This window comes from Danio aesculapii, chromosome 5 (assembly GCF_903798145.1).
Source record: "Danio aesculapii chromosome 5, fDanAes4.1, whole genome shotgun sequence".
Lineage (NCBI taxonomy): Eukaryota > Metazoa > Chordata > Actinopteri > Cypriniformes > Danionidae > Danio > Danio aesculapii.
In genome coordinates, this window is record NC_079439.1 from 59,002,415 (window position 1) to 59,025,597 (window position 23,183).

General features: G+C 36.8%; 1 protein-coding gene across 3 annotated transcripts in view; it reads left to right on the forward strand.

The window, feature by feature from the left end:
- mcama (melanoma cell adhesion molecule a) overlaps positions 1-21,719 on the forward strand; it is a 116,103-nt gene extending 94,384 nt beyond the window's left edge. Inside the window, exons 7-16 of one of the 3 annotated variants that reach the window (XM_056458553.1) lie at positions 559-686; positions 4,018-4,165; positions 9,084-9,199; positions 9,304-9,445; positions 11,765-11,895; positions 12,009-12,156; positions 14,505-14,543; positions 16,708-16,837; positions 20,113-20,227; positions 20,753-21,719. In XM_056458553.1, coding sequence (XP_056314528.1) covers positions 559-686; positions 4,018-4,165; positions 9,084-9,199; positions 9,304-9,445; positions 11,765-11,895; positions 12,009-12,156; positions 14,505-14,543; positions 16,708-16,837; positions 20,113-20,227; positions 20,753-20,785 — 1,130 coding nt within the window. In that variant the 3' untranslated portion in view covers positions 20,786-21,719. Of the gene's footprint in view, positions 1-558; positions 687-4,017; positions 4,166-9,083; positions 9,200-9,303; positions 9,446-11,764; positions 11,896-12,008; positions 12,157-14,504; positions 14,544-16,707; positions 16,838-20,097; positions 20,228-20,747 lie in introns of all 3 variants that reach the window. The other 2 variants (XM_056458552.1, XM_056458551.1) reach the window with 2 other exon arrangements.
- The last annotated feature ends 1,464 nt before the right edge of the window (positions 21,720-23,183 follow it).

The window sequence follows — 23,183 nt, forward strand, 5'->3', positions numbered from 1 at the left end:
GAGGTGAGTCCCATGACCACTGAGCTACTGGAAGTTGATGAACCAAAGCAATGAAATGCACACCTATATATATACATACATTCCAGACATTTACACACCATACATAAACACACATGATACACCCTATACAAATACCCACATGATACACTCTATACATATATACAAATGCACACATGATACAATCATATACATATGACACACTTCATACATATACACTCTAAACATGCACACATGATACAAGCCATACGAAAACACTCCATACGAATACACTCTATACATATACACCTTATACGTATACACACATGATATACTCAATACACTCATACTCATGAGACATATACACACATTACATTCTATACATATACAAATACTCTATACATTTAAACACACACACATGATACACTCCATACATATACACACATGATACATATACACACGATACAAACACATCTATGTTTTTTACAGTGCAGCTACAGATTTTTGGAGAATTCATGATGTTGAGGATCCATATGAATACTCTATCTCCCCTTGTTCTCTGTGTTTGTGTGTGTCATCCAGATCCCACGAGTAGTGTGGAAATGTGGAAGGAGTCTCCTAAGGGCCTTGTCAAAGAGGGGGACACAGTGGAGATCCACTGCCAAGGCGATGGTAACCCCCCAGCACCCATCATTTTCAACAGAGAACAAGTGAGAATGGCCTCTTTTCCCCTTCTTTTCATTCAAAGCCGTTGTTGTTTTTCTGAATGGGATTTGGTAATGCATTGAGGAGGAGCAGACATTGCAGACGTCTGGCCCAGACAATGAGCTTGATATGCACAGAGGAAGAGTACCATCACTCACATGCAGATCTTTGTCTGTGTTTCTTATGCATTGGCTTTAATGACAATATGATTAACATTCAACATTCTACACTCAAGCATTGAGTAAATCACCCCATTGGCAGATTATTTATAACTTGCTTTAAGGAAAAACTCACTTAATTTGAAATTAATTTAAAAAAAAGTCAATATTTTTGCTTGTCTAGATAATGCTTCTTGATTTAAGAATTTTCATACATTTAAGACTAGAAATTAACCAAAAACTCTAAGGGCTCTATTTTAATGACCTAGGAGCAAAGTCTAAAGTGCATGGTGCAAAATCATTAAGAGCGTGTCCGAATCCACTTGCTATTTTAAGGACGGAAAAATAGGCTTTGCACCCTGGCTCATGGTCTAACAAGGTTGTGCTTATTCTCTTAATGAGTTATGGGTGTGTTTTCTCCCATTCCCTTTAAGAGTCAGTTGCGTCGCGTCATGGTGCATTTACTGTTTACATGGCGGACTTTGTAGCCTACGTGGACAAACTGAATGCCTCACATGCGGGAAAACAGTTAAACAGACCATCTGCAGCAAGAGGATAAAGAATGAGCCTCCCCCATTCAGCCTCTTTACTTTCTCTTTACATTACTTTTACCTACATATTTAATTTCGTTTGTTAAGCACAAAGATTTGTTTCAAAACTATTTCTAAATTCAGTTTTAATTTCCTGCAAAGGAATAAATGAACAATAATAACAAAACCAGACAGGTGGACAAATCTAAACTTGTTTTTATTAAAACAAATATAAATATGCATATAATAAATAATACTGCTAATGATAAAAACATTATAAAAATGCAAATTGTCATGAATAAACTAAAAAAGCCCCAAGAGATGAGGCATGGAGGCAGTGGTTTTTATATTTATGTAGAAAATGAATAATTTTTAAACATTTTAATCCTTTTATTTTTTTCATATGTAAAGACATTTGTGTATTGCTGTATATCCTGTGTGTATTAAGCAATGTGTACACATTTGAATGTGCATAGGCGCATAACTAACGCGATCTGCTCTGGACTTTAGACCTGCTTTTAGATGGTCAATGACGTGGTCTATTTCAGTTCCTCAAAATAATTCCAAAAAATAGTTCCAAAAAATAGCAGTGCACCAGCAGTGCGCTTTAACACACCTCCTTTTTAGACCAGCACACCCATGAGTCCACAAAGTGGCTCAAATGGATTTGCTGTTTAAATAACCTGGCGCAAAACGAAAAAATTACTGTTGCGCTGGTCTGAAAATAGTAACAAATCATGCCATACACGTCTTGTGCCTTATTGCGCCAAGTGTATGATAGTGCATTAGTAAGAAAAGCATTTTTCAGTGCCGTAGCCATTAGCTTTTAAATAGATTTGACTGTGGAAGTCAATGTTTCCAACATTCTTCAGAACATCTTCTAAAAGAAAGTCATAAATACTCGCAGAAATAAAAATAAAAAAGTCAGATAGGCATTACCTTTCCAAAAAGGATTGTTTTTATTCCTATCAGTTCTTTATGTTAATAGAAATGTCCCCATCAGGATTTTTTCCCCTCGAGTCTAAGGCAACGTGGTGGCGGAGTAGGTAGGGCTGTCGCCTCACAGCAAAAAGGTCGCTGGTTCGAGTCTCGGCTGGGTCAGTTGGCATTTCTGTGTGGAGTTTGCCTGTTCTCCCCGCGTTCATGTGAGTTTCCTCCAGGTGCTCCGGTTTCCCCCACAAGTACAAAGACATGCGGTGTATGTGAATTGGATAAGCTAAAATTGTCCATACTGTATATGTGTGAATGGGAGTGTATGGGTGATTCCCAGTGATGGGTTGCAGCTGAAGGGCATCTGCTGCGTAAAACACATGCTGGATAAGTTGGTGGTTCATTCGGCTGTGGTGACCCCAGATTAATAAAGGGACTAAGCCGAAAAGAAAATAAATGAATAAATGAGTCCGAGTCATTTGATTGTGAGTATCTACCGATACCGAAAACCAATCCGATACTTCTATAATACAAAAAAAGAATAGCAAAGAAACAAATCCAGGATGTTCCTTATTTTTTATTTAGTTCACCTTATCTTAACATTCAGCAACTCTGTTACAGACAGAGCACTTCTGTGAGGTAGCTTGAACAATCAAGTAATAAATAACATAAATTCTTCACTTTTGGACTTTAATGCAACAATAAATATTTTTTAAAAATCTAGTATAAAAACAAAGAGCAGCACAACTTAAAATTACCCGGCAGGCAATCCCAAGTTTACAAATCTCACAGTTTGCTTTGGCAATGTTGTCTTCATCAACTTTATAATACCTCCAAAGCACAGACATACTCACGCTTTCCGCTTCAAGCTGCTTCCGTGTTCTGCTTTGTCGGCATTTAACCAATAGCATCTCTGCCACAAAGTGATGTCGTGCTGAACTCGTTGCTGTTTCTGTGTGAAATCAAGAAAGAGGTCTAACTCTGTGCCACCACATAACTATAGATGTGTTAAAAAATATCTATCTATCTATCTATCTATCTATCTATCTATCTATCTATCTATCTATCTATCTATCTATCTATCTATCTATCTATCTATCTATATATATATATATATATATATATATATATATATATATATATATATATATATATATATATATATATATATATATTCGAGTCCTGATCGGGAGATAACGTCCGATTCCAATCGAGTCTGAAACTGTGTGATCTGGCCTGATTTCCGATCAGAATCAGAAAGAGCTTTATTGCCAGGAATGTTCACACGTACAAGGAATTACAGAGACAGGACAAAAAAAACAGATAATAAATATATTTTTAAAATAGAAGTAAGTAGTGAACACGTGTAGTAAAGTAAGTAGTGATCACGTTATCAGATCTGGACATCCCTACATATTGATACCTAAAAAGTACAACTGTGTACTTCATAGTACCTTAAAGGTACAAAAGTTTACCCTAAAGGTACTAATACTGTAGATACCTATTAGAAGGTAACGCCCCAGTGACAGCTTTTACACATTTATTTCTGAGAGTGCAGTTTGAAAACAAATTTTAGGGTGGGTAAATGGTGAGTAAATTTATATTTTGGGGTGAACTATCTCTTTAAGCTCTATAAACAGACATCATTTGATGAGGGATGAGGGAAATCTTCAGTATGACAGACACTGACTGTGTTTTCTGTGTCCTGCTGCTAACAGTCAGACGTGGAGCTGGACTCAAATGAGGGGCTGCTGGTGCTGAAGGAGGTGTCTCGTGTGGACAGCGGTGTGTATGAATGTCACGCTCTGGATCTGGACGCTGTGAACAATGATGAGGTGCTGGACACCCTGCAGCTCATCGTACACTGTGAGTTCAACTTCATGCCCTCAATGTTTAACTAGAAAAACTTTTCACATCTCCATAAAATTCATCTAAACCAATGGTCTTAAACTCAATTTCTGGAGGGCCGCATTTCTGCACAGTTTAGCTCCAATCTTCAACTCACACCTGCTTAATAGTCTCTAGTAGTCTTGAACACCTTTATTAGTTGGATCAGTTGTTTTTAACTAGGGTTGGAGCAAAACTGTGCAGAGCTGCGGCCCTCCAGGAATTGAGCTTGAGACGTATGATCTAAACAAACTGTAGCAGAGTTTGTTTGGAAGTGGACTGAGACCACCAAGATCACCATACCTGAAAACATTTGTTTTCAAAATTCTGGGAGACTGGGGGTGGTAATTAAATACCCAAATCACCCCTCATCCACTATTTACTGATGTTGCTACCACCATCATTCAAACGAAATCAACATTGCAATTGGGATGTAATGTATCAGAATCAGAATCAGAAAGAGCTTTATTGCCAGGTATGTTCACACATACGAGGAATTTGTTTTCGTGACAAAGTTTCTACAGTGCAACAGGATTACAGAGACAGGACAAAAAACAGATAATAAATATATTTTAAAAAATAGAAGTAAGTAGTGAGTGCAAATATACAGATTGACAAGTGTATGTACATGTTTATTACTATATACAACGTTATATGTGCAGCTGTTATGTGCAAATTGGCATGTAAAGTGTGTTGTTAAATAAGTGTATATGTGTATAAAAGTGTATGGCAAGTAGTGATGTTGGCTCCACAATTATTATCATCAAGTGTTCATGAGATGGATTGCCTGAGGGAAGAAACTGTTTCTGTGTCGGGCTGTTCTGGTGCGCAGTGCTCTGTAGCGTCGACCAGAAGGTAACAGTTCAAAGAGGCAGTGTGCTGGGTGTGAGGGGTCCAGAGTGATTTTGGCAGCCCTTCTGCTCGCTCTTGATAAGTACAGTTCTTGGGGAGTAGGAAGCGTTGTATAAGATGTTATACTGATATAAGATGTTACAGTCTCTGTGAGCTCATCCAGATCGTTTGCAGCAGCTTCAAAAACACTCCAGTCAGTGAGGTCGAAACAGGCTTGTAGATCCCGCTCTGTTTCGTTAGTCCATCTTTTCACAGATCTTAATACAGGTTTGGCTGTTTTCAGTTTCTGCCTGTAGGTTGGAATGAGATGAATCAAACAATGGTCAGAGTGTCCCAAAGCTGCTCGTTGGACGGAGCGGTATGCATCCTTTATTGTGGTATAGCAGTGATCCAGTATATTTCTGTCTCTTGTGGGACATGTAACATGCTGTCTATATTTTGGCAGTTCACGGGACAGTTTTGCTTTGTTAAAATCCCCGAGAATGATTAAAGCAGAGTCCGGGTGTTGTTGCTCTAACACCGTGATCTGATCAGCTAGTTTCTGTATCGCCAGACTCGCGTGCGCGAGCGGAGGAATGTAAACACTGACGAGGATGAACGAGCATGAACTCGCGCGGGGAGTAAAAAGGCTTACAGTTAATAAACAGTGCTTCGAGATCTGGACAGCACATCTTCTTTAAAACTGTTTAAAACATCCGTACACCACCTTTCATTGATGTAAAAGCACGTCCCGCCACCGCGTGATTTCCGCGTTGATTCTTCGTCGCGATCCGCTCTGAACAGCTGAAAGCCCGGTAGGTGAAGCGCGTTGTCCGGTATGGTGTCGTTCAGCCAGGTTTCCGTGAAACACAGAGCAGCTGAATGCAGAAAATCCCTGTTTGTCTGAGAGAGCAGAATGAGTTCGTCTATTTTGTTGGGTAGAGAGCGGAGATTTGCTAGATGGATGCTAGGCAATGCGGTCCGAAATCCGCGCTGTCTGAGTTTCACCAGCGCGCCTGCACGCTTTCCTCGTCTGCGCGCTTGAAAGCGTTTGAGCAGCACCGCGGCTTTTCCGACTACAATGTCCAACAGAACATCAGATAAATCCAGGTATGGAAAAATATTCGGTGGTGTATGTGCCCGAATGTCCAACAATTCGTCTCTGGTGAAACTAATGGTAGGAATATGACTTGAGACAGGACAAACTAACAAAAACACAAACACTACTGCAGAGCACGACACGGAGGCTGCCATCGCCATCGGCGCCATCTTATAAAATGTTGCCAGATTGAGGTAAAATGCTTTGAGATTTGATTATTTTGTCAATTGTGTGAGGTGATGAGCTTCATAAAAGATCTGGCAACTTGACAAACATGGACAAAAAGTGATTTTTCGTAACTTTTGGGAGTTTCCCGGGAGAAATAACAAAACGGGAGGGTGGCGGGAGATGGGTGTATAATACATGAGACTCCCAGGAAAAACCGGTGTGTTGGCAGGTATGGAGAACACTTCTCAGTTAGATTGTTTAGTGCACAGTGTGATTGCCGGATTCAGATCTGACAAACTTGAGTTTGATTCAATCACTTTAAAGGGGCGGTCCAGAGTGTATTTTTAAGGCTTAGTTTTGTTTATAAGATGCAAAACTGTGTGCTCATGCTTCATTGGTAAAAAAAAAGTCACGTTATTTTTTCATATATCTTACTTAGATTTTATACAGCTACTCAGCTAACATGAAAACAACTGTCATATTTCCTAGTTCCTCTGAAAGGGCCGCCCTCAAGAGGCATAATGTGCCGTGATTCTCAGATCGTCTCCACATCCCCAGAAAAGCATCATGCTTCTAATAGCATGGCCTGTGCTTCTGCTGTTTAAATACTGTCAGTCAGAGTAGCTGTTAGCCCTATCAGTGTGAGCCTGAATTAGACATAAAATTAAGAGGACACAGTTGAATTTTTTCATTGTTTTAAATGTAGGACACAGGGAAAGCGGCCGCATAGAGAGACACTGCAGCGCTGCTGAGGATTGTGGGTGTTTACAGCAGTTTGACAGATAAATATGAATTTGTAGTTAAATTGTTAACGGTGCCAAACAGCATTTCCCGTTGTTTACATCCTTGTTTACGTCCTCACCAACATACCATTAACGTTTAAAAATGTGCATGTAATAGATCAATTTTTACAAATAAAATTACTTACAGGTTGTGGCTCACAGACCACAGCTTCTTCTATTATGGTTGAAGCTGCTCCTTTTTTGAGAAGTTTTTAGCTGAATCCAGCACTAAACTAGGAGAGATTCAGGAAGCTGTCCTTTGTCAAATGCTAGCTATATCTTTTTTTAATAATTCTCTGGAACATTCTTAAAATTTAATTGTAAGCACTTCTCTCTTTGTGTCATGTCCTCTGGAAGCCCAAATACAGAAACAGAAGAAGCTCTGTGGAAAGAGCAGCGTTTGGACGGTATTTTAGCTTTCTCTGCTATAACATTACAGCACTTTTGGCCATGCCTCTTTGCTGTGCGGGGTGTAAGTGCTGGTGAATGCATGTAACCTGAAGGGTTTGTGATCACATTAAGCTTGATGTATTTTATGTACAGTAGTCCCCAAACTTCGTTCGCTGTGACGTTGCTAAGCTAACTATGTAAAAGCTAATGTCTTATTTTGCTTTGAACTTTGAGCGTATTACATTCAGAGATGTTGTTTATGTTCACACAGCTACATTACACATCAACTAAATATGATATCATAGTGGTCCACCTCTTTAAAATAATAAGTGCGTCTGTCCTAAATTTATAATTCCAAACTTTTGCTCTAAGTGTATTTCATGAAGTGTTTTAGCACTAAAGCTAGCTCCTAAATCAGTGCAATGTTAAGAGTAGTGAAGAGGACTCCTAATGCACTAATGCAAGACCAAACAAAAAACTATGCTAAAGTGGCTGTTGTTGGCAGTCTGCATAGGAAAGAAGACATTTAAAAAAACATTTGATTACAATAAGCTTTTAGTAAGTTATCAACTTAATCACAAAGTTATTGTTATGGACCATTTTGAGGCATGTAAACAAAAACAATGGTCCCAATGTATCCCCTGTTTTACATTTTTAATTTCTATAGATTCCAAGAATCCAGAAAGGTCCACATATTGATAAATAATGTTATGATAGCTGTTTTAACATTAGGCTATGATTGAATTGCCTCTTGTTACAGTTATGAAATAGTTTAATCACAAGCGGGAAATGTTCATGGGCCAATTACTTCACCACATTGAAATGGTCTGTACAAGATATACAGTTGAATTCAAAATTATTAGCCCCCTGTTTATTTTTCCCCCAATTTCTGTTTAATGGAAAGATTTTTTTTCAACACATTTCTAAACATAATAGTTTTAATAGTTCATTTCTAATAACTGATTTATTTTATCTTTGCCATGATGACAGTAAATAATATTTTACTAGATATTTTTCAAGACACTTCTATACAGCTTAAAGTGACATTTAAAGGCTTAACAAGGTTAATTAGGTTAACTAGGCAGGTTATAGTAATTAGGGAAGTTATTGTATAACGATGGTTTATTCAGTAGACTATCGAAAAAATATATAGCTTAAAGGGGGTAATAATTTTGACCTTAAAATGGTTCTTTAAAAATTTAAAACTGCTTTTTTTCTAGCCAAAATAAAACAAATAAGACTTTCTCCAGAAGAAAAAATATTATCAGACATACTGTGAAAATTTCCTTGCTCTATTAAACATAATTTGGGAAATATTTAAAAAAGAAAAAAAAATCAATAGGGGGGCTAATAATTCTGACTTCAACTGTATATATTTTTAAATATATGCTTTTTATTTAATAATATATATACGAAAAAAAAACATTTTCTGACATTTTCTACTGACACATTATACCAAAATATAGAAATAATTGACTTAAACACTTTTTTTTACTAGTGAATGAAAACACCAGTGGCCTAAAACTTTTACACAATACTGTACAGTTTTTATATTTGAATAATATTATTCCCAGGGAAAGATTTGTGTTCCTCCACCAATTCAACACTTTTGTGTGTGTTTGTTCAGATCTGGACCCAGCTGTGGTGGTGCCCAAAGACTCAGAGGTCATGCTGAAAGGAGAGAGTCTGACCGCCACCTGCAATGCCCTGTCCTCTTTAGAGACCTCCACTGTGTGGTTTAAGGTAACACTGCAGTCTAGACACATTCCTTTAGTCTTCCACCTTCTGTTTAGAGCAGCCCATCCGTTCTTCATTCAGTTTGTTTGCACATGTTTGTTTGTGTGTAGAAAGGGCTTGAGGTTGGAAGAGGACACATAATGCAGCTGCAGGACGCCACGTTTGACACAGCTGGACGGTACGACTGTGAGGTCACTGTACCGTCTCTTCCAGGCCTGCTGACCAGCGGCTCGGTCCATATCATTGTGCAGGGTAAGCAAAAACACATCAAGTATTCTAAACAAACAAAGAAAGCTCTCAGTGGAGGCGCTCAATGTAAAATTAATAGTAGAATGTTCCTTAAGGCAGTTTTTATACTTATGAGTTTTGTCATCAGGACTCATACAAAGGATGCTTGGTTTGGCTCACACACATGCTTTGCATTGTTTTTGTAATACTTTTCGTAGTGTCACGATGAAAAAAAAAACGGATAAAGTGGTTCCTTGATGCTAAAAACACAAAATAATGAAATTTCCTTCCCAGAGTTCTGATATAAACCTGATTGATTTTTTGTAAGAGACTAGTGATGTCTGCGAGAGACTGGTGATTTCTGAGAGACTATTGATGTCATTTGGCTGTAGATGTGCTGATGTCAGTGAAAGCAAGGTTCTCTACAGTTTACACTCATTTTTGACTGCTGTAACCTTCAGTAATGTTAGTTTTAATCTTCCTCATGCTGCAGTAATTGCTGTATGACCACGACTGGAGAATCAAACTCAGTTCACTGCGAATTGTGTCGCCGCACTAACCACTAGTCCATTGACGCCAACTCTTTTTTTTTTTATAGACATAATTTTTTTTAGGTGTTTTAACCTTTGTCATTGCTGCTTTCTCACTATGTTTTCCACCAAATAAAGGGTTTTTGTGACCTTGTTATTTTCTAAAATGCTGTACTACTAGCTAGACCATTGCTGCGTCCGAAACCGCCTACTACTCAGTAGGTACTGCATTTGAATTTGAATTTACTACTCGGACATTAGAAAAGTATTTTCTATACAGTATGAATGTCAGTAGTATGAATAAATCTCGGACGCACTACATCCTCCATTTTGTCATGATCACGTGACCTACCCGCTGTCACACCCCCGGCTCGTTCCTGCTGCTCCAATCCCCATTCTCCTTCACTTTCTCGTTCCCTCAGCTCCAATCATCTCTCTACTTCTCTAGCCACCTCTCATCACATCTGTGCACAATCACCAGAATTCTAATTACACACCTGCACTAGCAATCACAGTCCCCTATAAAAACTCACCTTTTCCTGTCGATCATCAGCTGTGTGAGGCACATGCTGGGATTAAGGGAAGTGACTATAATACTCTGATGATTGAATGAAGATCCTCGTTTACCTTGTAAACTGCTTACAAGACTGCTCTCATTCCTAGAATATCACTTACCTGCTTCTCCTCTTAAACTATCTTAAACACATTGTTTTGAATAAATTGACGAAAAGAGATAACCATCCTTGTCTTCATTGTGTGACTGACACCCGCATGAGTTGCGTTGCTTCACTCCAATTCATGAATTTTCTCACGGGGCATCATGGGATTGCATAGCGTCCATTTGATGAGCACTTTAGAATCTTGCCAGAAGTAGTAGTTAAGTTGGATACTTCTCGCATACTTATTTTTGAATTTTATAAATTTGGACATACTACTCGGCTCGCATAGTGATTTTTAGCATACTATATAGTATGGAAGTATGCAGTTTTGGACTCAGCGACTAGACAGAACAAAATTTACTTTTAAATTTACTGAAAATTGTCCTTTCTGAAAAAAAAGCGATCTTTATTTTTGGACTCCACTATATAGTGATCTATTCCCTTTTTATTTTACATGTGAGCCCCTCCCTGAGAAACGGTAAAGTCTAGATAGGATACAGATATGTACATCAATATAGTATCATTTTTGTGACACTGTATAACAATAATTCATATTTTTACATTACTGTGATGGTTGGGTTTAGGGTAGGGGTGGACTTCAAAAAACACTATTTATTGGGAAATTTAACAAATAATAATCAGTACAACTACTGTTTTTACATTTCTGTGATGGTTGGGTTTAAGGTTGGGGTGGGGGTAGATGTTAATAAAATACAACTATGGGGAAATTTAATAAATAATTCTTGTTAACTTCCATCCGCAACCGTATCTGATCTAGCAACAACCCTGAGAAACCCTCTGTACATTCCTGATGGACAAGAGAATAGTGTGAACACACAAGAGACAAACACTAGAAAGTGCACAGTCCGAGCGAGACGAAAGGAGACAAGACAAAAGAGCGCCACCAAACAAAGAATGAAGAATCATGTGACGCTAAAGAACAGAGCAATGACTGCTGAAAATATATTAAATAAATCAACTGGGATAATGAAATTTTAATACACATTCAAATAGAAATATTTCACAAAGTGCTGTTTTGCTGTATTTTTAATCAAAAGATCCAGCTTTCTTATTTCTTTTCTGAGGGCCCTTCATTCAGATTAAATCTTTCTTAAGAAATCGAGCATTAGACCGTCAAGTGTGTGTTCCTCCAGGTGCTCCTCAGATAAAGGATGCGGATAGGGACTTTGAGGTGATGGAGAAGGTCGGGGCTTGGGTGAATCTGACCTGTGAGGTGCGAGGTTACCCCCGTCCCGCCATTACCTGGAGCATCACCGGCAGTCAGGTATACACAGATTTACTCTCAGCTCTCCACTCGCGTTACACTGAGCTCAGACTGACCCTTTGTCCTATGTATCTCTCTCTGTGTGTGTGTGTGTGTATGTCTGTGTGTTTTAGTCTCAAAGCTGGAGAGAGATTGATAAAAAAGAGACGGAGGATCGCATTCACAGTGTTGTGACACTCAAAGTTACCACTGACACTGTCGCCATCTGCAATTCAACAAATGACTTTGGAATCGAGACTAAGATTTACAACATCAAGAGCAGTAAGAGTCAATTGTGCTTATTTATGCTGAAAATCAGGGCATATCTTCCCAAATGCACATTTTATATTAGATGTAATTACCTACTAATAGTTTTAATTGTTGGGTACTATGTATTTATTGTGCCATGTTGCAGTACACTGCTTCAGCTGAGCTGGGATGTGATTTAGATATGAGTAAATGTTTATTAGTTACTTTACTTAAAGATGGTGTACTTTAAGATAAAATAAAAATGTAGATGTTAGTTTCAGTCTGTAATTTAAAGCAGGGGTACCCAAAGTTTTTCTTATAAAGGGCCAAAAACCAAACTTGATTCAGGACTGTGGGCCGAATATATACCAAACCGTATTACAATAAATTTGCCATGGGAAATTTCCTAAAAATGTTGCTTTAAATCGTAATGGAGTTCACTGCTGAATACACTTATCAGAATTCACCTTCATTTGCTCGCAGATGACTTGGGCATTTTCTGTCAAGTGACAGCATTTACACTTTAAAGTCTGATTCATTTACAACATTTAACTGAATCATTTAATTTCAGTTGGCTTGTTTTGTAGTTCTTCAATAAAAGGAAGAAACTAAAGGTTACGTTAAATTCGAAATGACGATCTCTGTCAAAAGCATTCGCCCCAATCACCTCCGCATCATTCTCCCTCTCTTTTCAGATAGGAGGGAGGGCCAAATCAAAGGTTACCATGGTCCAACTTTGGCCATCTCTGGTTTAAAGGATGTCCATTAGCTAGTGTGCTCCAAAACAATGACAAATTTCGCATTTAGAAAATATTAAAATTATAAGCATCTAAAGCGTGCAGTTTGTCACTTCTGCCTAAATCGAAACTTGTAGCTAATTTTCTTATCAAATCTTGACCAATCAAATGCTCACTAGTATAAGATGCTTCACATTTGCTTTTCATTCGATGCACTTGAGCTCAACCACTCTCACTGGCAGAGCTGTGATAACGCAAAACGCTATTGGCTGTTTTTTAAAATGGAGGAGCTACACTATGTCCCACCCTTTTTCATTTTTCAGTTGAGGTTACATCAAACACGGAATAAAAAATGCACATTTCAAAGCACTTCATGAGACCTTTAAAAAAGTGAGTAAACCCACTGCGACAGTTACAGTGCTCAGCATGTCACCCCTCACAAATTTTAGTCATATTTTTAATAGGAAGCTATACAATATTATATTTGTAGATAAACATTAGATTAGTCAGTACTGAAGCCAAATCTGGAGCTTATCTAACAAAATAACTAAGATAACGGTCCAAATATATATATACTGCTATTTTTTATTTTTAGATTTTAAAGAAAATATAGTAATTTACAGCATTTTTTGAAAACTAATTGATCAAAATAAATAATGTTTTCATTTGTTGTGATTGAAAATCAGGGTTATTACATCACATACATGTATGGATTAATTACATCTAATTTAATTTATAAAATTAATATAAACATGACTGGAAACTACTGGAAACTACTTTATGCAAATCTATATTTTTAAATACAACATTTCTATTTTAAATTAGGAATAAATGTCATCAGCAATTATCAGAATAAAACAAAGACCAAAAGAGAGAATTTACAAGTGGTAAATGCCTTAATGTTTACATTTGTATTTATTGTTTATGTTTATTAATATAAATGTAATACATTCAATTGTATTATTTTTAAAATGTGCACATACACTGTCATGCAATAATATAATGTACTATTCAGTACAAAATAATAATAATAAACAAACAATACAGAAGATTATTCCTTCATTCATTCTTTTTCCTTCGGCTTAGTGCCTGATTTGTCAGGGGTCACCACAGTGGAATGAACCGTCAGCTATTCAGGCATTTTACGCAGCAGATGCCCTTCCAGTCTCAACCCAGTACTAGGAAACACCCATACACACTCATTTACACACATACACTACAGTCAATTTAGTTAATCTAATTCATCTATAGCACATGTCTTTGGACTTGTGGGGGAAACCAGAGCGCCCGGAGGATATAGAAGATTATACAATATTTTAAATTGTAAATTTTAGGTTTGTGTATTAAAACTATTAAACAGAAGTTTTAGGATGTTTTGATGAACTGAAAGTTCAAAAAACCAGGCTTTATAAGAAAATCATTTCAATAAGAAAGTCGTTTTTTTTATTCATTTAATGCCTCCAAATAAAAGTATTCATTTATTCTTTAAACATTGTATTGTATTTTTAAAAATAAATGCATTAAATATCTCATATACAGATTTAATGCATTTTTATCATTCAAAGAGGCGCTGTCAGAGTGAATAGGATATTTTTTTAATATCAATTCTTGTTAATGCTAACGTTCTAATTTGTTTTCCCTCAGTTCCTTTCCTCCAGACTCCGACAGCTAGAAAAACTTCAGGTAACATTTTTTTCTTATTATTATCTGTCAGTTTGTAAATGTCTGTCAGAAGAGATTGTAAGTTTTAAATCAACACCCAGTCCATTTCATCCCTGCAAAATCCAAGCAAACAATGAAAGATCATCTAACGGCCTTGAATAATTCATAGATTTTCTATGGCGAAGCTCGGTTAGCTTGGCTCTCCGTGTCGGCCTCTAGGCATATTTAAAATTCTGTGTGAAGAAAAGTCATAGAGCAAAAAAAAAGCGAGCAAAAATTGAAGCAGACATTACTTCAGATAGCAGGGGCTGAATGTTTTCCAAGATGAATGTATAATTAGCTGTATGCGAATATTTTAACAACTGTTTTGAAGTGCTGGGCTGCCGCTGAGACTGGTAAAGTATTATAGCGAACGCTGTGGTTTGCGACCCGCTGCTTTATTGACTAGATTTAACTCATAAAATTCATTCCCAGACAATTGTTTGTCGTCTCTCTGTGTTTATTTTTAACATTTGATGACGCGTCTCTCAACGGCACTCCTTCATTTGCTTTATTTGACTCTGAGGGTTATGAGTCTCTTGTTCCGTCTTACTAAAACACCATGATTGTATGTTTCATACCAAATAAAGACATTGTTCATGCAATGTGGTACTTTTTGCGGTCAGATGTTCAATTTGTTCAAAAGTGCAGTGTCATGTGTCCTTCGGTGCTCGTTTTGACATCTAGTATTGTATTTCACCTTTTTATTTTAGCTGAAAGATGATTTGCATGCTTGAAGTTATTGTGCCCATATAGAAATCTGATATATTTACATATATGCAAATTACAGTGCTCATCCCTCACAAATCTATCTTTTAAATTCATATTTTTAAAAGGAAGCTATTGAATATTATATTTGTGCATATACAGTTGAAGTCAGATTTATTAGCCCCCACTTTGATTTTTTTTTTTTTTTTCTTTTTTAAATATTTCCATTTTCCTTTTTTTAAATGTTTAAAATAGCAAGGAAATTTTCACAGTATGTCTGATAATATTTTTTCTTCTGGAGAAAGTCTTATTTGTTTTATTTCGGCTAGAATAAAAGCAGTTTTAAATTTTTTTAAACACCATTTGAAGGTCAAAATTATTAGCCCCTTCAAGCTAATTTTTTTTTTATAGTCTACAGAACAAACCATCATTAAACAATAACTTGCCTAATTACCCTAACCTGCCTAGTTAACCTAATTAACCTAGTTAAGCCTTTAAATGTCACTTTAAGCTATATAGAAGTGTCTTGAAAAATATTTAGTCAAATATTATTTACTGTCATCATGGCAAAGATAAAATAAATCAGTTATTAGAAATGAGTTATTAAAACTATTATGTTTAGGAATGTATTGAAAAAATCTTCTCTCCGTTAAACAGAAATTGGGGGAAAAAATAAACAGGGGGCTTATAATTCTGACTTTAACTGTATGCTGGATAAGTTGGCGGTTCATTCCGCTGTGGCAACTCCTGATGAATAAAAGGACTAAGCCGAAGCTAAATGAAATGAAATGAATTTCGAAATGATGGGGTTCTTCTCTAAAAAAGTAGTTACTCCACCCTGTTTAGAGCACAATTTAGGGGCGTTTTACGTTAAAACTAACGTGGTTTAAGCGATAGATCTGCGACAGAGAAACTACGCGTTTTGGGAAACACTCGTCACTACATCGTTTTTTCCCAAATGATGCATCGTACTATGATAGTTCAGCCTCGAGTTACGTCGTTGTTTGGGAAACGCACCCCTGACCTATATATTTTTTATTATTAAATTATTATTATTGTAGACTAAAGTAATTGACAGCTATGTTTTATTCTGTTCTCGATAATGGTTATAGGGTTTGTGAATGGATATATTTGAAAATTAATAAAGAAAATGCATTTTTTGATAGTGCAAGTGAAAATCTTTTCAAACTGGGATATTTAACAAAAATCCTTAGCATTTAGCCCTGTATAAGTCAAAAGTTTTATTCATAACACTCTTAAAAATGTATGTAAAAGTCTTAAATTTTATTTGTAAACCCTGTAATAGCTGTCATTTATATCTGTCATTTGCAAGTATTTTCATAGGTCAGATTTCTAAATTGCTATATTCTATATGCCGTTGACATGCTAATAGTTCATTGTTTATTTGCTAATATTGACATGTCTTCTCTTTTCCCAGTGGATAATAGTGGAGTGATTATTGTGGTGATTATTGTGAGCATCCTATTGTTGGCTATCCTGGGCAGTGTTTTCTACTTCCTGTATAAAAAGGGCAAGTTGCTGTGTGGACGCTCAGGCAAGCAAGAAATGTACGTAAAACTTCTTTTTTTGTTGTTTATTATCAGTAAAAGAGGGGGGTCTGTGGAAAAGTGTTTAGGGAACAGCTAAAAAATAAGTAAAAATGTATTAAGCTGAATAAAATTGTATTTTTGCATGCATTTCTTTAGATTTTAATGATAATTTATGTCATTTTATTTAATAAAAGTAAATAAAAAATGTATTAAGCTGAATAAAATAGTTTTTTTGAATGCATTACTTTAGATTTAATGGCCCATTTCCACAGCATGGTACAGCATGGTATGGTCAGTATGGGTCGGTACACGTCACCTTCATCAGGCTTGCGTTTCCACTGCTAAAAGGGTACCAATGGTACTCTTTTGGTGGGTGTGGTGTATGGCACAAAGTTTCTGTCAACGTCATTTAAAACATGCCGGTTCCTTTGTTTTCATTCTGGCTTGTCCACGAGCGAGTGATGTATCTCTGTAAACCAATAGCATTGAGTTGTGCATCTTGCTCCGCCTTTTGGTTCTCTTTTGTTGTGCTATGTGGTATGGTTCGGTTCGCTTTTAGTTACCTTTTGACAGTGGAAACGGCCATAAAAGCGTACCATACCATACCGTACTGTACCACTCAGTGGAAATGGGCCAATAATGGAAATTTCTGTCATTTTATTTATAATTATTTCATTAATTACTCAAATTTGCACTTACACTTCCATTCAACAAATTCCCGTTAAAAATATACAGTACAAACAGTAATTCAATAAAAATTCAAACGTTAAATAACGAATAAAATAATAAAAAAGCAAATCTTTTGTAACATTCTACATATTTTACAGTCATTTTTAAACAATTGGATGGGTTTATGCCCTTTATATAAATATAACTTATAAGTATACATTTATTCTTTCAAATATGGTAGCGTTTAAAAATAAATCCATTAAAAATACATTGATTGCATAGAGATGTCTCATCTTTAGTTTTATAATGCATTTGTGCTATTTATTTCAATTTGAATATTAAACAAGGCAGAATAAATAATATATGTTTGATTTAATTGGGAATTGGGTAGGCTAAATTGTCCATAGTGTATGAGTGTCAATGAGTGTGTATAGATGTTTCCCAGAGATGGGTTGCAGCTGGAAGGGCATCCGCTGCGCAAAACAAATGCTGGATATGTTGGCGGTTCATTCCGCTGTGGCGACCCTGGATTAATAAAGGGACTAAGCCAAAAAGAAAACGAATGATTTAATTTGTCATAATTGTTGCTCAGAGTATTTTATTTAGAGAAGAATGATGTAAGAATGAAAAATAAATAATAAAAATGTCATTAAACTGAAGTTTTAAAAATCATGTAATCAAAAATATGAATAAAATAATGAGGAAAGGAATAATGAGGAAAATCTTGAGCACATTACATTTTCATACAACAGCACAGAAAACCGTTAATAGACACACTGCTGTTTTTCCCTAATAATCCAATAGGATGTTGTCAGTTATTCCTTACTTAATACATCTAACAACAGAGTACTACAGCAAGTAGAAACCAAAGCAAAATCATGTCATCAAATCTCAATAAATCTAAATCCAAAAAATTCCTAATGAAAAAAATGTTGGGTTCTAAAACAGAAAAAGCTTCACAACATAAAGGACTGTGATATTGATATTAATTTGCATGGTATGCTACAAGTCAAGTGTTTGGTCATCTTTAATATTATTTATTGTAAATAAAAAATGATGTTGCATGTTTAATTGAACACTTTACCATCAAATTAAATGAACTAAATGAACAATTTATTTTTACATAATGTAAATTAATCTAGGTTAATGATATTTTATAAGTCTTGTTCATTTTTAATTCATGTTCATTTACACTACATTAATGTTAATTTATACAACTAGAATGATTAAATATGTATTAGTATAAACCACCAGGTTGGCAATATTTTAAAATATACTTTAAATAAATATGTAATAGTGAATAATCATTCATTCATTCATTTTCTTTTCGGCTTAGTCCCTTTATTAATCTGGGGTCACCACAGCGGAATGAACCACCAACTTATCCAACACATGTTTTACGCAAAGGATGCCCTTCCAACTGCAACCCATCTCTGGGAAACATCCATACACACTCACTCACACTCCAGCACCCGGAGGAAACCCACGCAAACACAGGGAGAACATGCAAACTCCACACAGAAACACCAACTGACCCAACCGAACCAGCGACCGTTTGCTGTGAGGCGACAGCACTACCTACTGCGCCACTGTGTCGCCCTAGTGAATAATAATAATAATAATAATAACTCAAATATTTAATATGTATTTTTTCCTTTGATGTCATTACTCCAGAATTCAGTATCACAATCAGAGGATTTAATGATCAAGAAATATTTCTTATTAAGTTAAAAACCTTACACATATTTTCTTTTCATACATTCTTTGTTAAATACGATAGTCAGCATTTTAAAGACTTTTTAACATTAAACTGCTAATGTAAAAAGTATTCATTTCTTTCAAAACCAAATGTTACACAGAAATTAGCTTTTATCAAGTTTAATAAATACTTTAAAGTATACTTCATGTTAGTTATTTAATGTTATTGTAAAGAAATGTTACTAAATAACATTGACATACTGTAGCTCAGTTTATTTTATTTCTTATAACATGACTACATGAAACGTTTTTGTAGGAATATTTTAATAAGACTCACTAACTACATAATGCATGGATTTTTTCCTAATACTAATATATATAGTTGAAGTTAAAATTATTGGCCCTTTTTTAATTCTTAATTTTAATAATAAAAAGAAACATTGATATATTTTCCAAGTGTATTTGTCTTCTGGAGAAAGTCTTGTTTTTTTTAGTTTGGTGGTAATAAAAACTTTTATTCTTATTAAAATTAATTTAAAGGTCAATATTATTAGCTCTTAAGAAATTTTTATTTTTGAATTGGCCACAGAATTATCCGCCATTGTTCAATGATGTGCCTAATTAACCTATTTAAGTCTTCAAATTGCACTTTCAGCTGAATGCCAGTGCAAAATAACTAGTGAAATAATAACTACTGGCATCATGACAAAGAGTTTTTAGAATTTAAATTAAAAAGTTATTCAAAGTATTGTTTAAAAATGTGTTGAGAGAAATCTTTTTGTTAAACAGCACTTGGGAAATATTATAAAAGCATAAATATTTCATTGAAGGGCTAATAATTATGACTCTGACAAATACAGTAAATCATCTGTGCAGCCAAATGGTGCAGTCTGGTGTGTTAATCTCTACAGCATTAATGCCTACAGCACCAAAGAGAAGACTAACAAAGATAACATCGTCGTAGAGATGAAGGCCAAAAAGACAGAGGAGTCTGTGCTATTGAAGGGCGTCAATGGAGAAAAGAAACCTCCCAATGATCAGGTAAGCATATATGCTTAAAGGAACACTCCACTTCTTTTGGGAATAAGCTCATTTTACATGTCCACTAGTGTTATACAGAGAGTTTTACCATTTTTGAATCCATTCAGGCAATCTCCAAGGCTGGCGGGAGCACTTTTAGCTTAGCTTTGCATAAATCATTGAATCAGATTTAACCATTAGCATCTTGCTTAAAAACAAACAAAAAAACTCTATATTATTCAGCACTTGAAATTAGCCCCAAGGTAACAGCACCACGTAAAATAATTGTTTTATTTTTTGAGTGAGATGCTAATGGTCTAATCCATTTCAATGATTTATGCTAAGCTAAGCTAAAAGTACTCGAAAATCAGCTGAATGGATTCATAAATGGTAAAACTCGACTGTTTAACTTTAGGGGATATGTAAAATGAGCATATTTCCAAAAAAAGTGGAGTGTTCCTTTAACTCTAGCACATTGAAATTATGAGGAGATCCACATGATTTCTAATTTTATGACATGGTGTTTTTTCCTATAACAAAGAACAGCACCCTGAGTTCATAAATGGGGGTTTGTTGTGAATAAAGATGCCATTTGTACCTCCCCGCTGGCCCAAAAAATCAAGTCTTAAGAGCTGGAGGACGTCCTGTGGAGCAGCCAAATCCTCTGGGTGAAGTGGACTGAACATTTGTATCTCGTGTGTGCGCAGCCGAATTCATGCTTGGATAAATGGGACGCAAGCGAGCCGATCCATAAAGGAAGATTGTTCTCTATTTTTTTCTACTGTTCCCCAATGTTTTTCTTTAACCATCGACTAGTTTAAAAATAATGGGCTTCAGTCGTGATATCAAGCTAACTGAATTAGTGAGTAAATTGGTCATAGAATCATTCTTAAATCTTGTCTATGTACACTGAGTTGGAGACTGCAGGATGATACGCTTTTATAGAAAGCCACCGGGTTAGTGATTGCTATCGACTGGCTAAAGCTGGACTACCAAAAGTAGTCTGGGACATTAAACATCAGGTAAAGACTCATCTACTCACTAGTCTAAACAGACTTTAACGGTTTTAAAATAAAGACTGAAACAGAAATGCTGAAGTTAGGCCACTGTGATGTAATTTGTTTATTTTAAAAGCCCTATGAGGTCTTAGATTATAATTATTATTAATATTTAGCTTTCTTGACTTAATTATTACAGTTTAATTTTCTGTTGATCTCAACAAAACAATAACTGTTGTCTTATTGCAACCGATTTTAGTTTAGTCACAACCTTAAAAGTTTAGGTTTAGGGTCATTTAACTTAAAAAAAAATAACTTCATTTTCTTGTGATCTCAAGATAAAAATGGCTTTTTGTCATCCCAACATAATTTTCACATCATAATGTTCGTGGCTTATCTGTCCATCAAATGTGTGTGAACGTGTTTAAAATACCAAAAACAGCAGACTTTGGTGAATTTTGTGGTAAAATCAAACAATAATAATTGTAAAATAAAAAATTCACTACATTTTTATTCATTACACTGTTATTAAGTTGCGATTATGAGAAAACTTTTCAAGATTTCAAGATCGCAAGAAAATTAGCCCATGAAAACAAGAATAAATGAATAATCCAAAGCCTCTTAATGTTATGAAGCGGACAGGAGACAGAGGTAAGGAAACGTTAGGGTGTTTATTAAATGACAACAAGGAGCACATGAAGGATAGCCAGGAGGATCAGGAATGATGTTGGGGTCTTTTCCTCCGTGGCTGGGTAACAGGAATACACGAGGATGGACAGCACACACCAGATACAGCTGACAGAGGATGACACAGACTTGGAAGGACTGGAAGACAGGACGATTCGGGAGGACCAGGAAGACTAGGAGGAATACAAAGAGAACAGGTAAGTAAATCGTTTGTTTTAGCTGAGGATGACTACGCTGAGTGGTCGCTCAGTTGTCCGCTTTCGTCGAGACGAGCCCGGACAATGAGCGACTGGAGTGCTGTGCTTTTATCTGGTGCTCGTGAATGTGATGCAGCTGTGTGCTCATTAGAAGTCAGGTGATGGTGATCTTCGTGAGTGGGGGTCGTGAGAGCCTGACCAATCCATGACAGTACCCCCCTCCCCAGGGCCCGCTCCTGAGGGCCGACACCTCCGACGCCGTGGTGGTCTCCCTCTGCCTCTAGGCGCTGGGAACTCAGGGTGGCTCTCATGAAACTCCACCATGAGACTAGGATCGAGAATATCAGCTCTGGGAACCCATGTCCTTTCTTCGGGGCCGTACCCTTCCCAGTCCACCAGGTACTCCAACTGGCCACCACGACGTCGGGAACGCAAGATCTCCTTCACTGCGTAGACGGCTCCTTCTTCTAGGAGCAGTGGAGGAGGGGGTTCCTCTTCGTGGTCAGGCTCTGTGGAGGGAAGAACAGGATCGTGATAGGGTTTCAGGAGTGATACGTGGAATGTAGGGTGAATACGGTAGTGAGAGGGTAATTGTAGTTTGTAGGTGACGGGGTTAACCTGTTCCACGATGGTGAAGGGACCAACAAATCGGGGACTTAACTTGCGAGAGGGCAGTCGCATGCGTATGTCCCGGGTGGATAGCCACACCTTTTGTCCGGGTGTGTATCTGGGTTCTTCAGACCTTCTCCTATCGGCGGTTACCTTGCTTCGACGGACTGCCCTCTGCAGATGTTGATGAGCCTCGTCCCAGACTCTCTCGCTCTCCCGGAACCAGTGATCCACTGCGGGGACATCAGATGGTTCGCCATCCCAGGGAAAGAGCGGTGGTTGGAAGCCCAGGACGCACTGGAATGGCGTGAGTCCGGTGGAGGGTTGCCGCAGTGAATTTTGGGCATATTCTGCCCAGCCCAAATACTGGCTCCAGGAGTTCTGGTGACCACTGCAGAAGGTCCTCAGGAACCGTCCCACCTCCTGAATCTTCCTCTCTGTCTGCCCGTTGGTTTGGGGATGATATCCAGAAGAGAGGCTGACGGC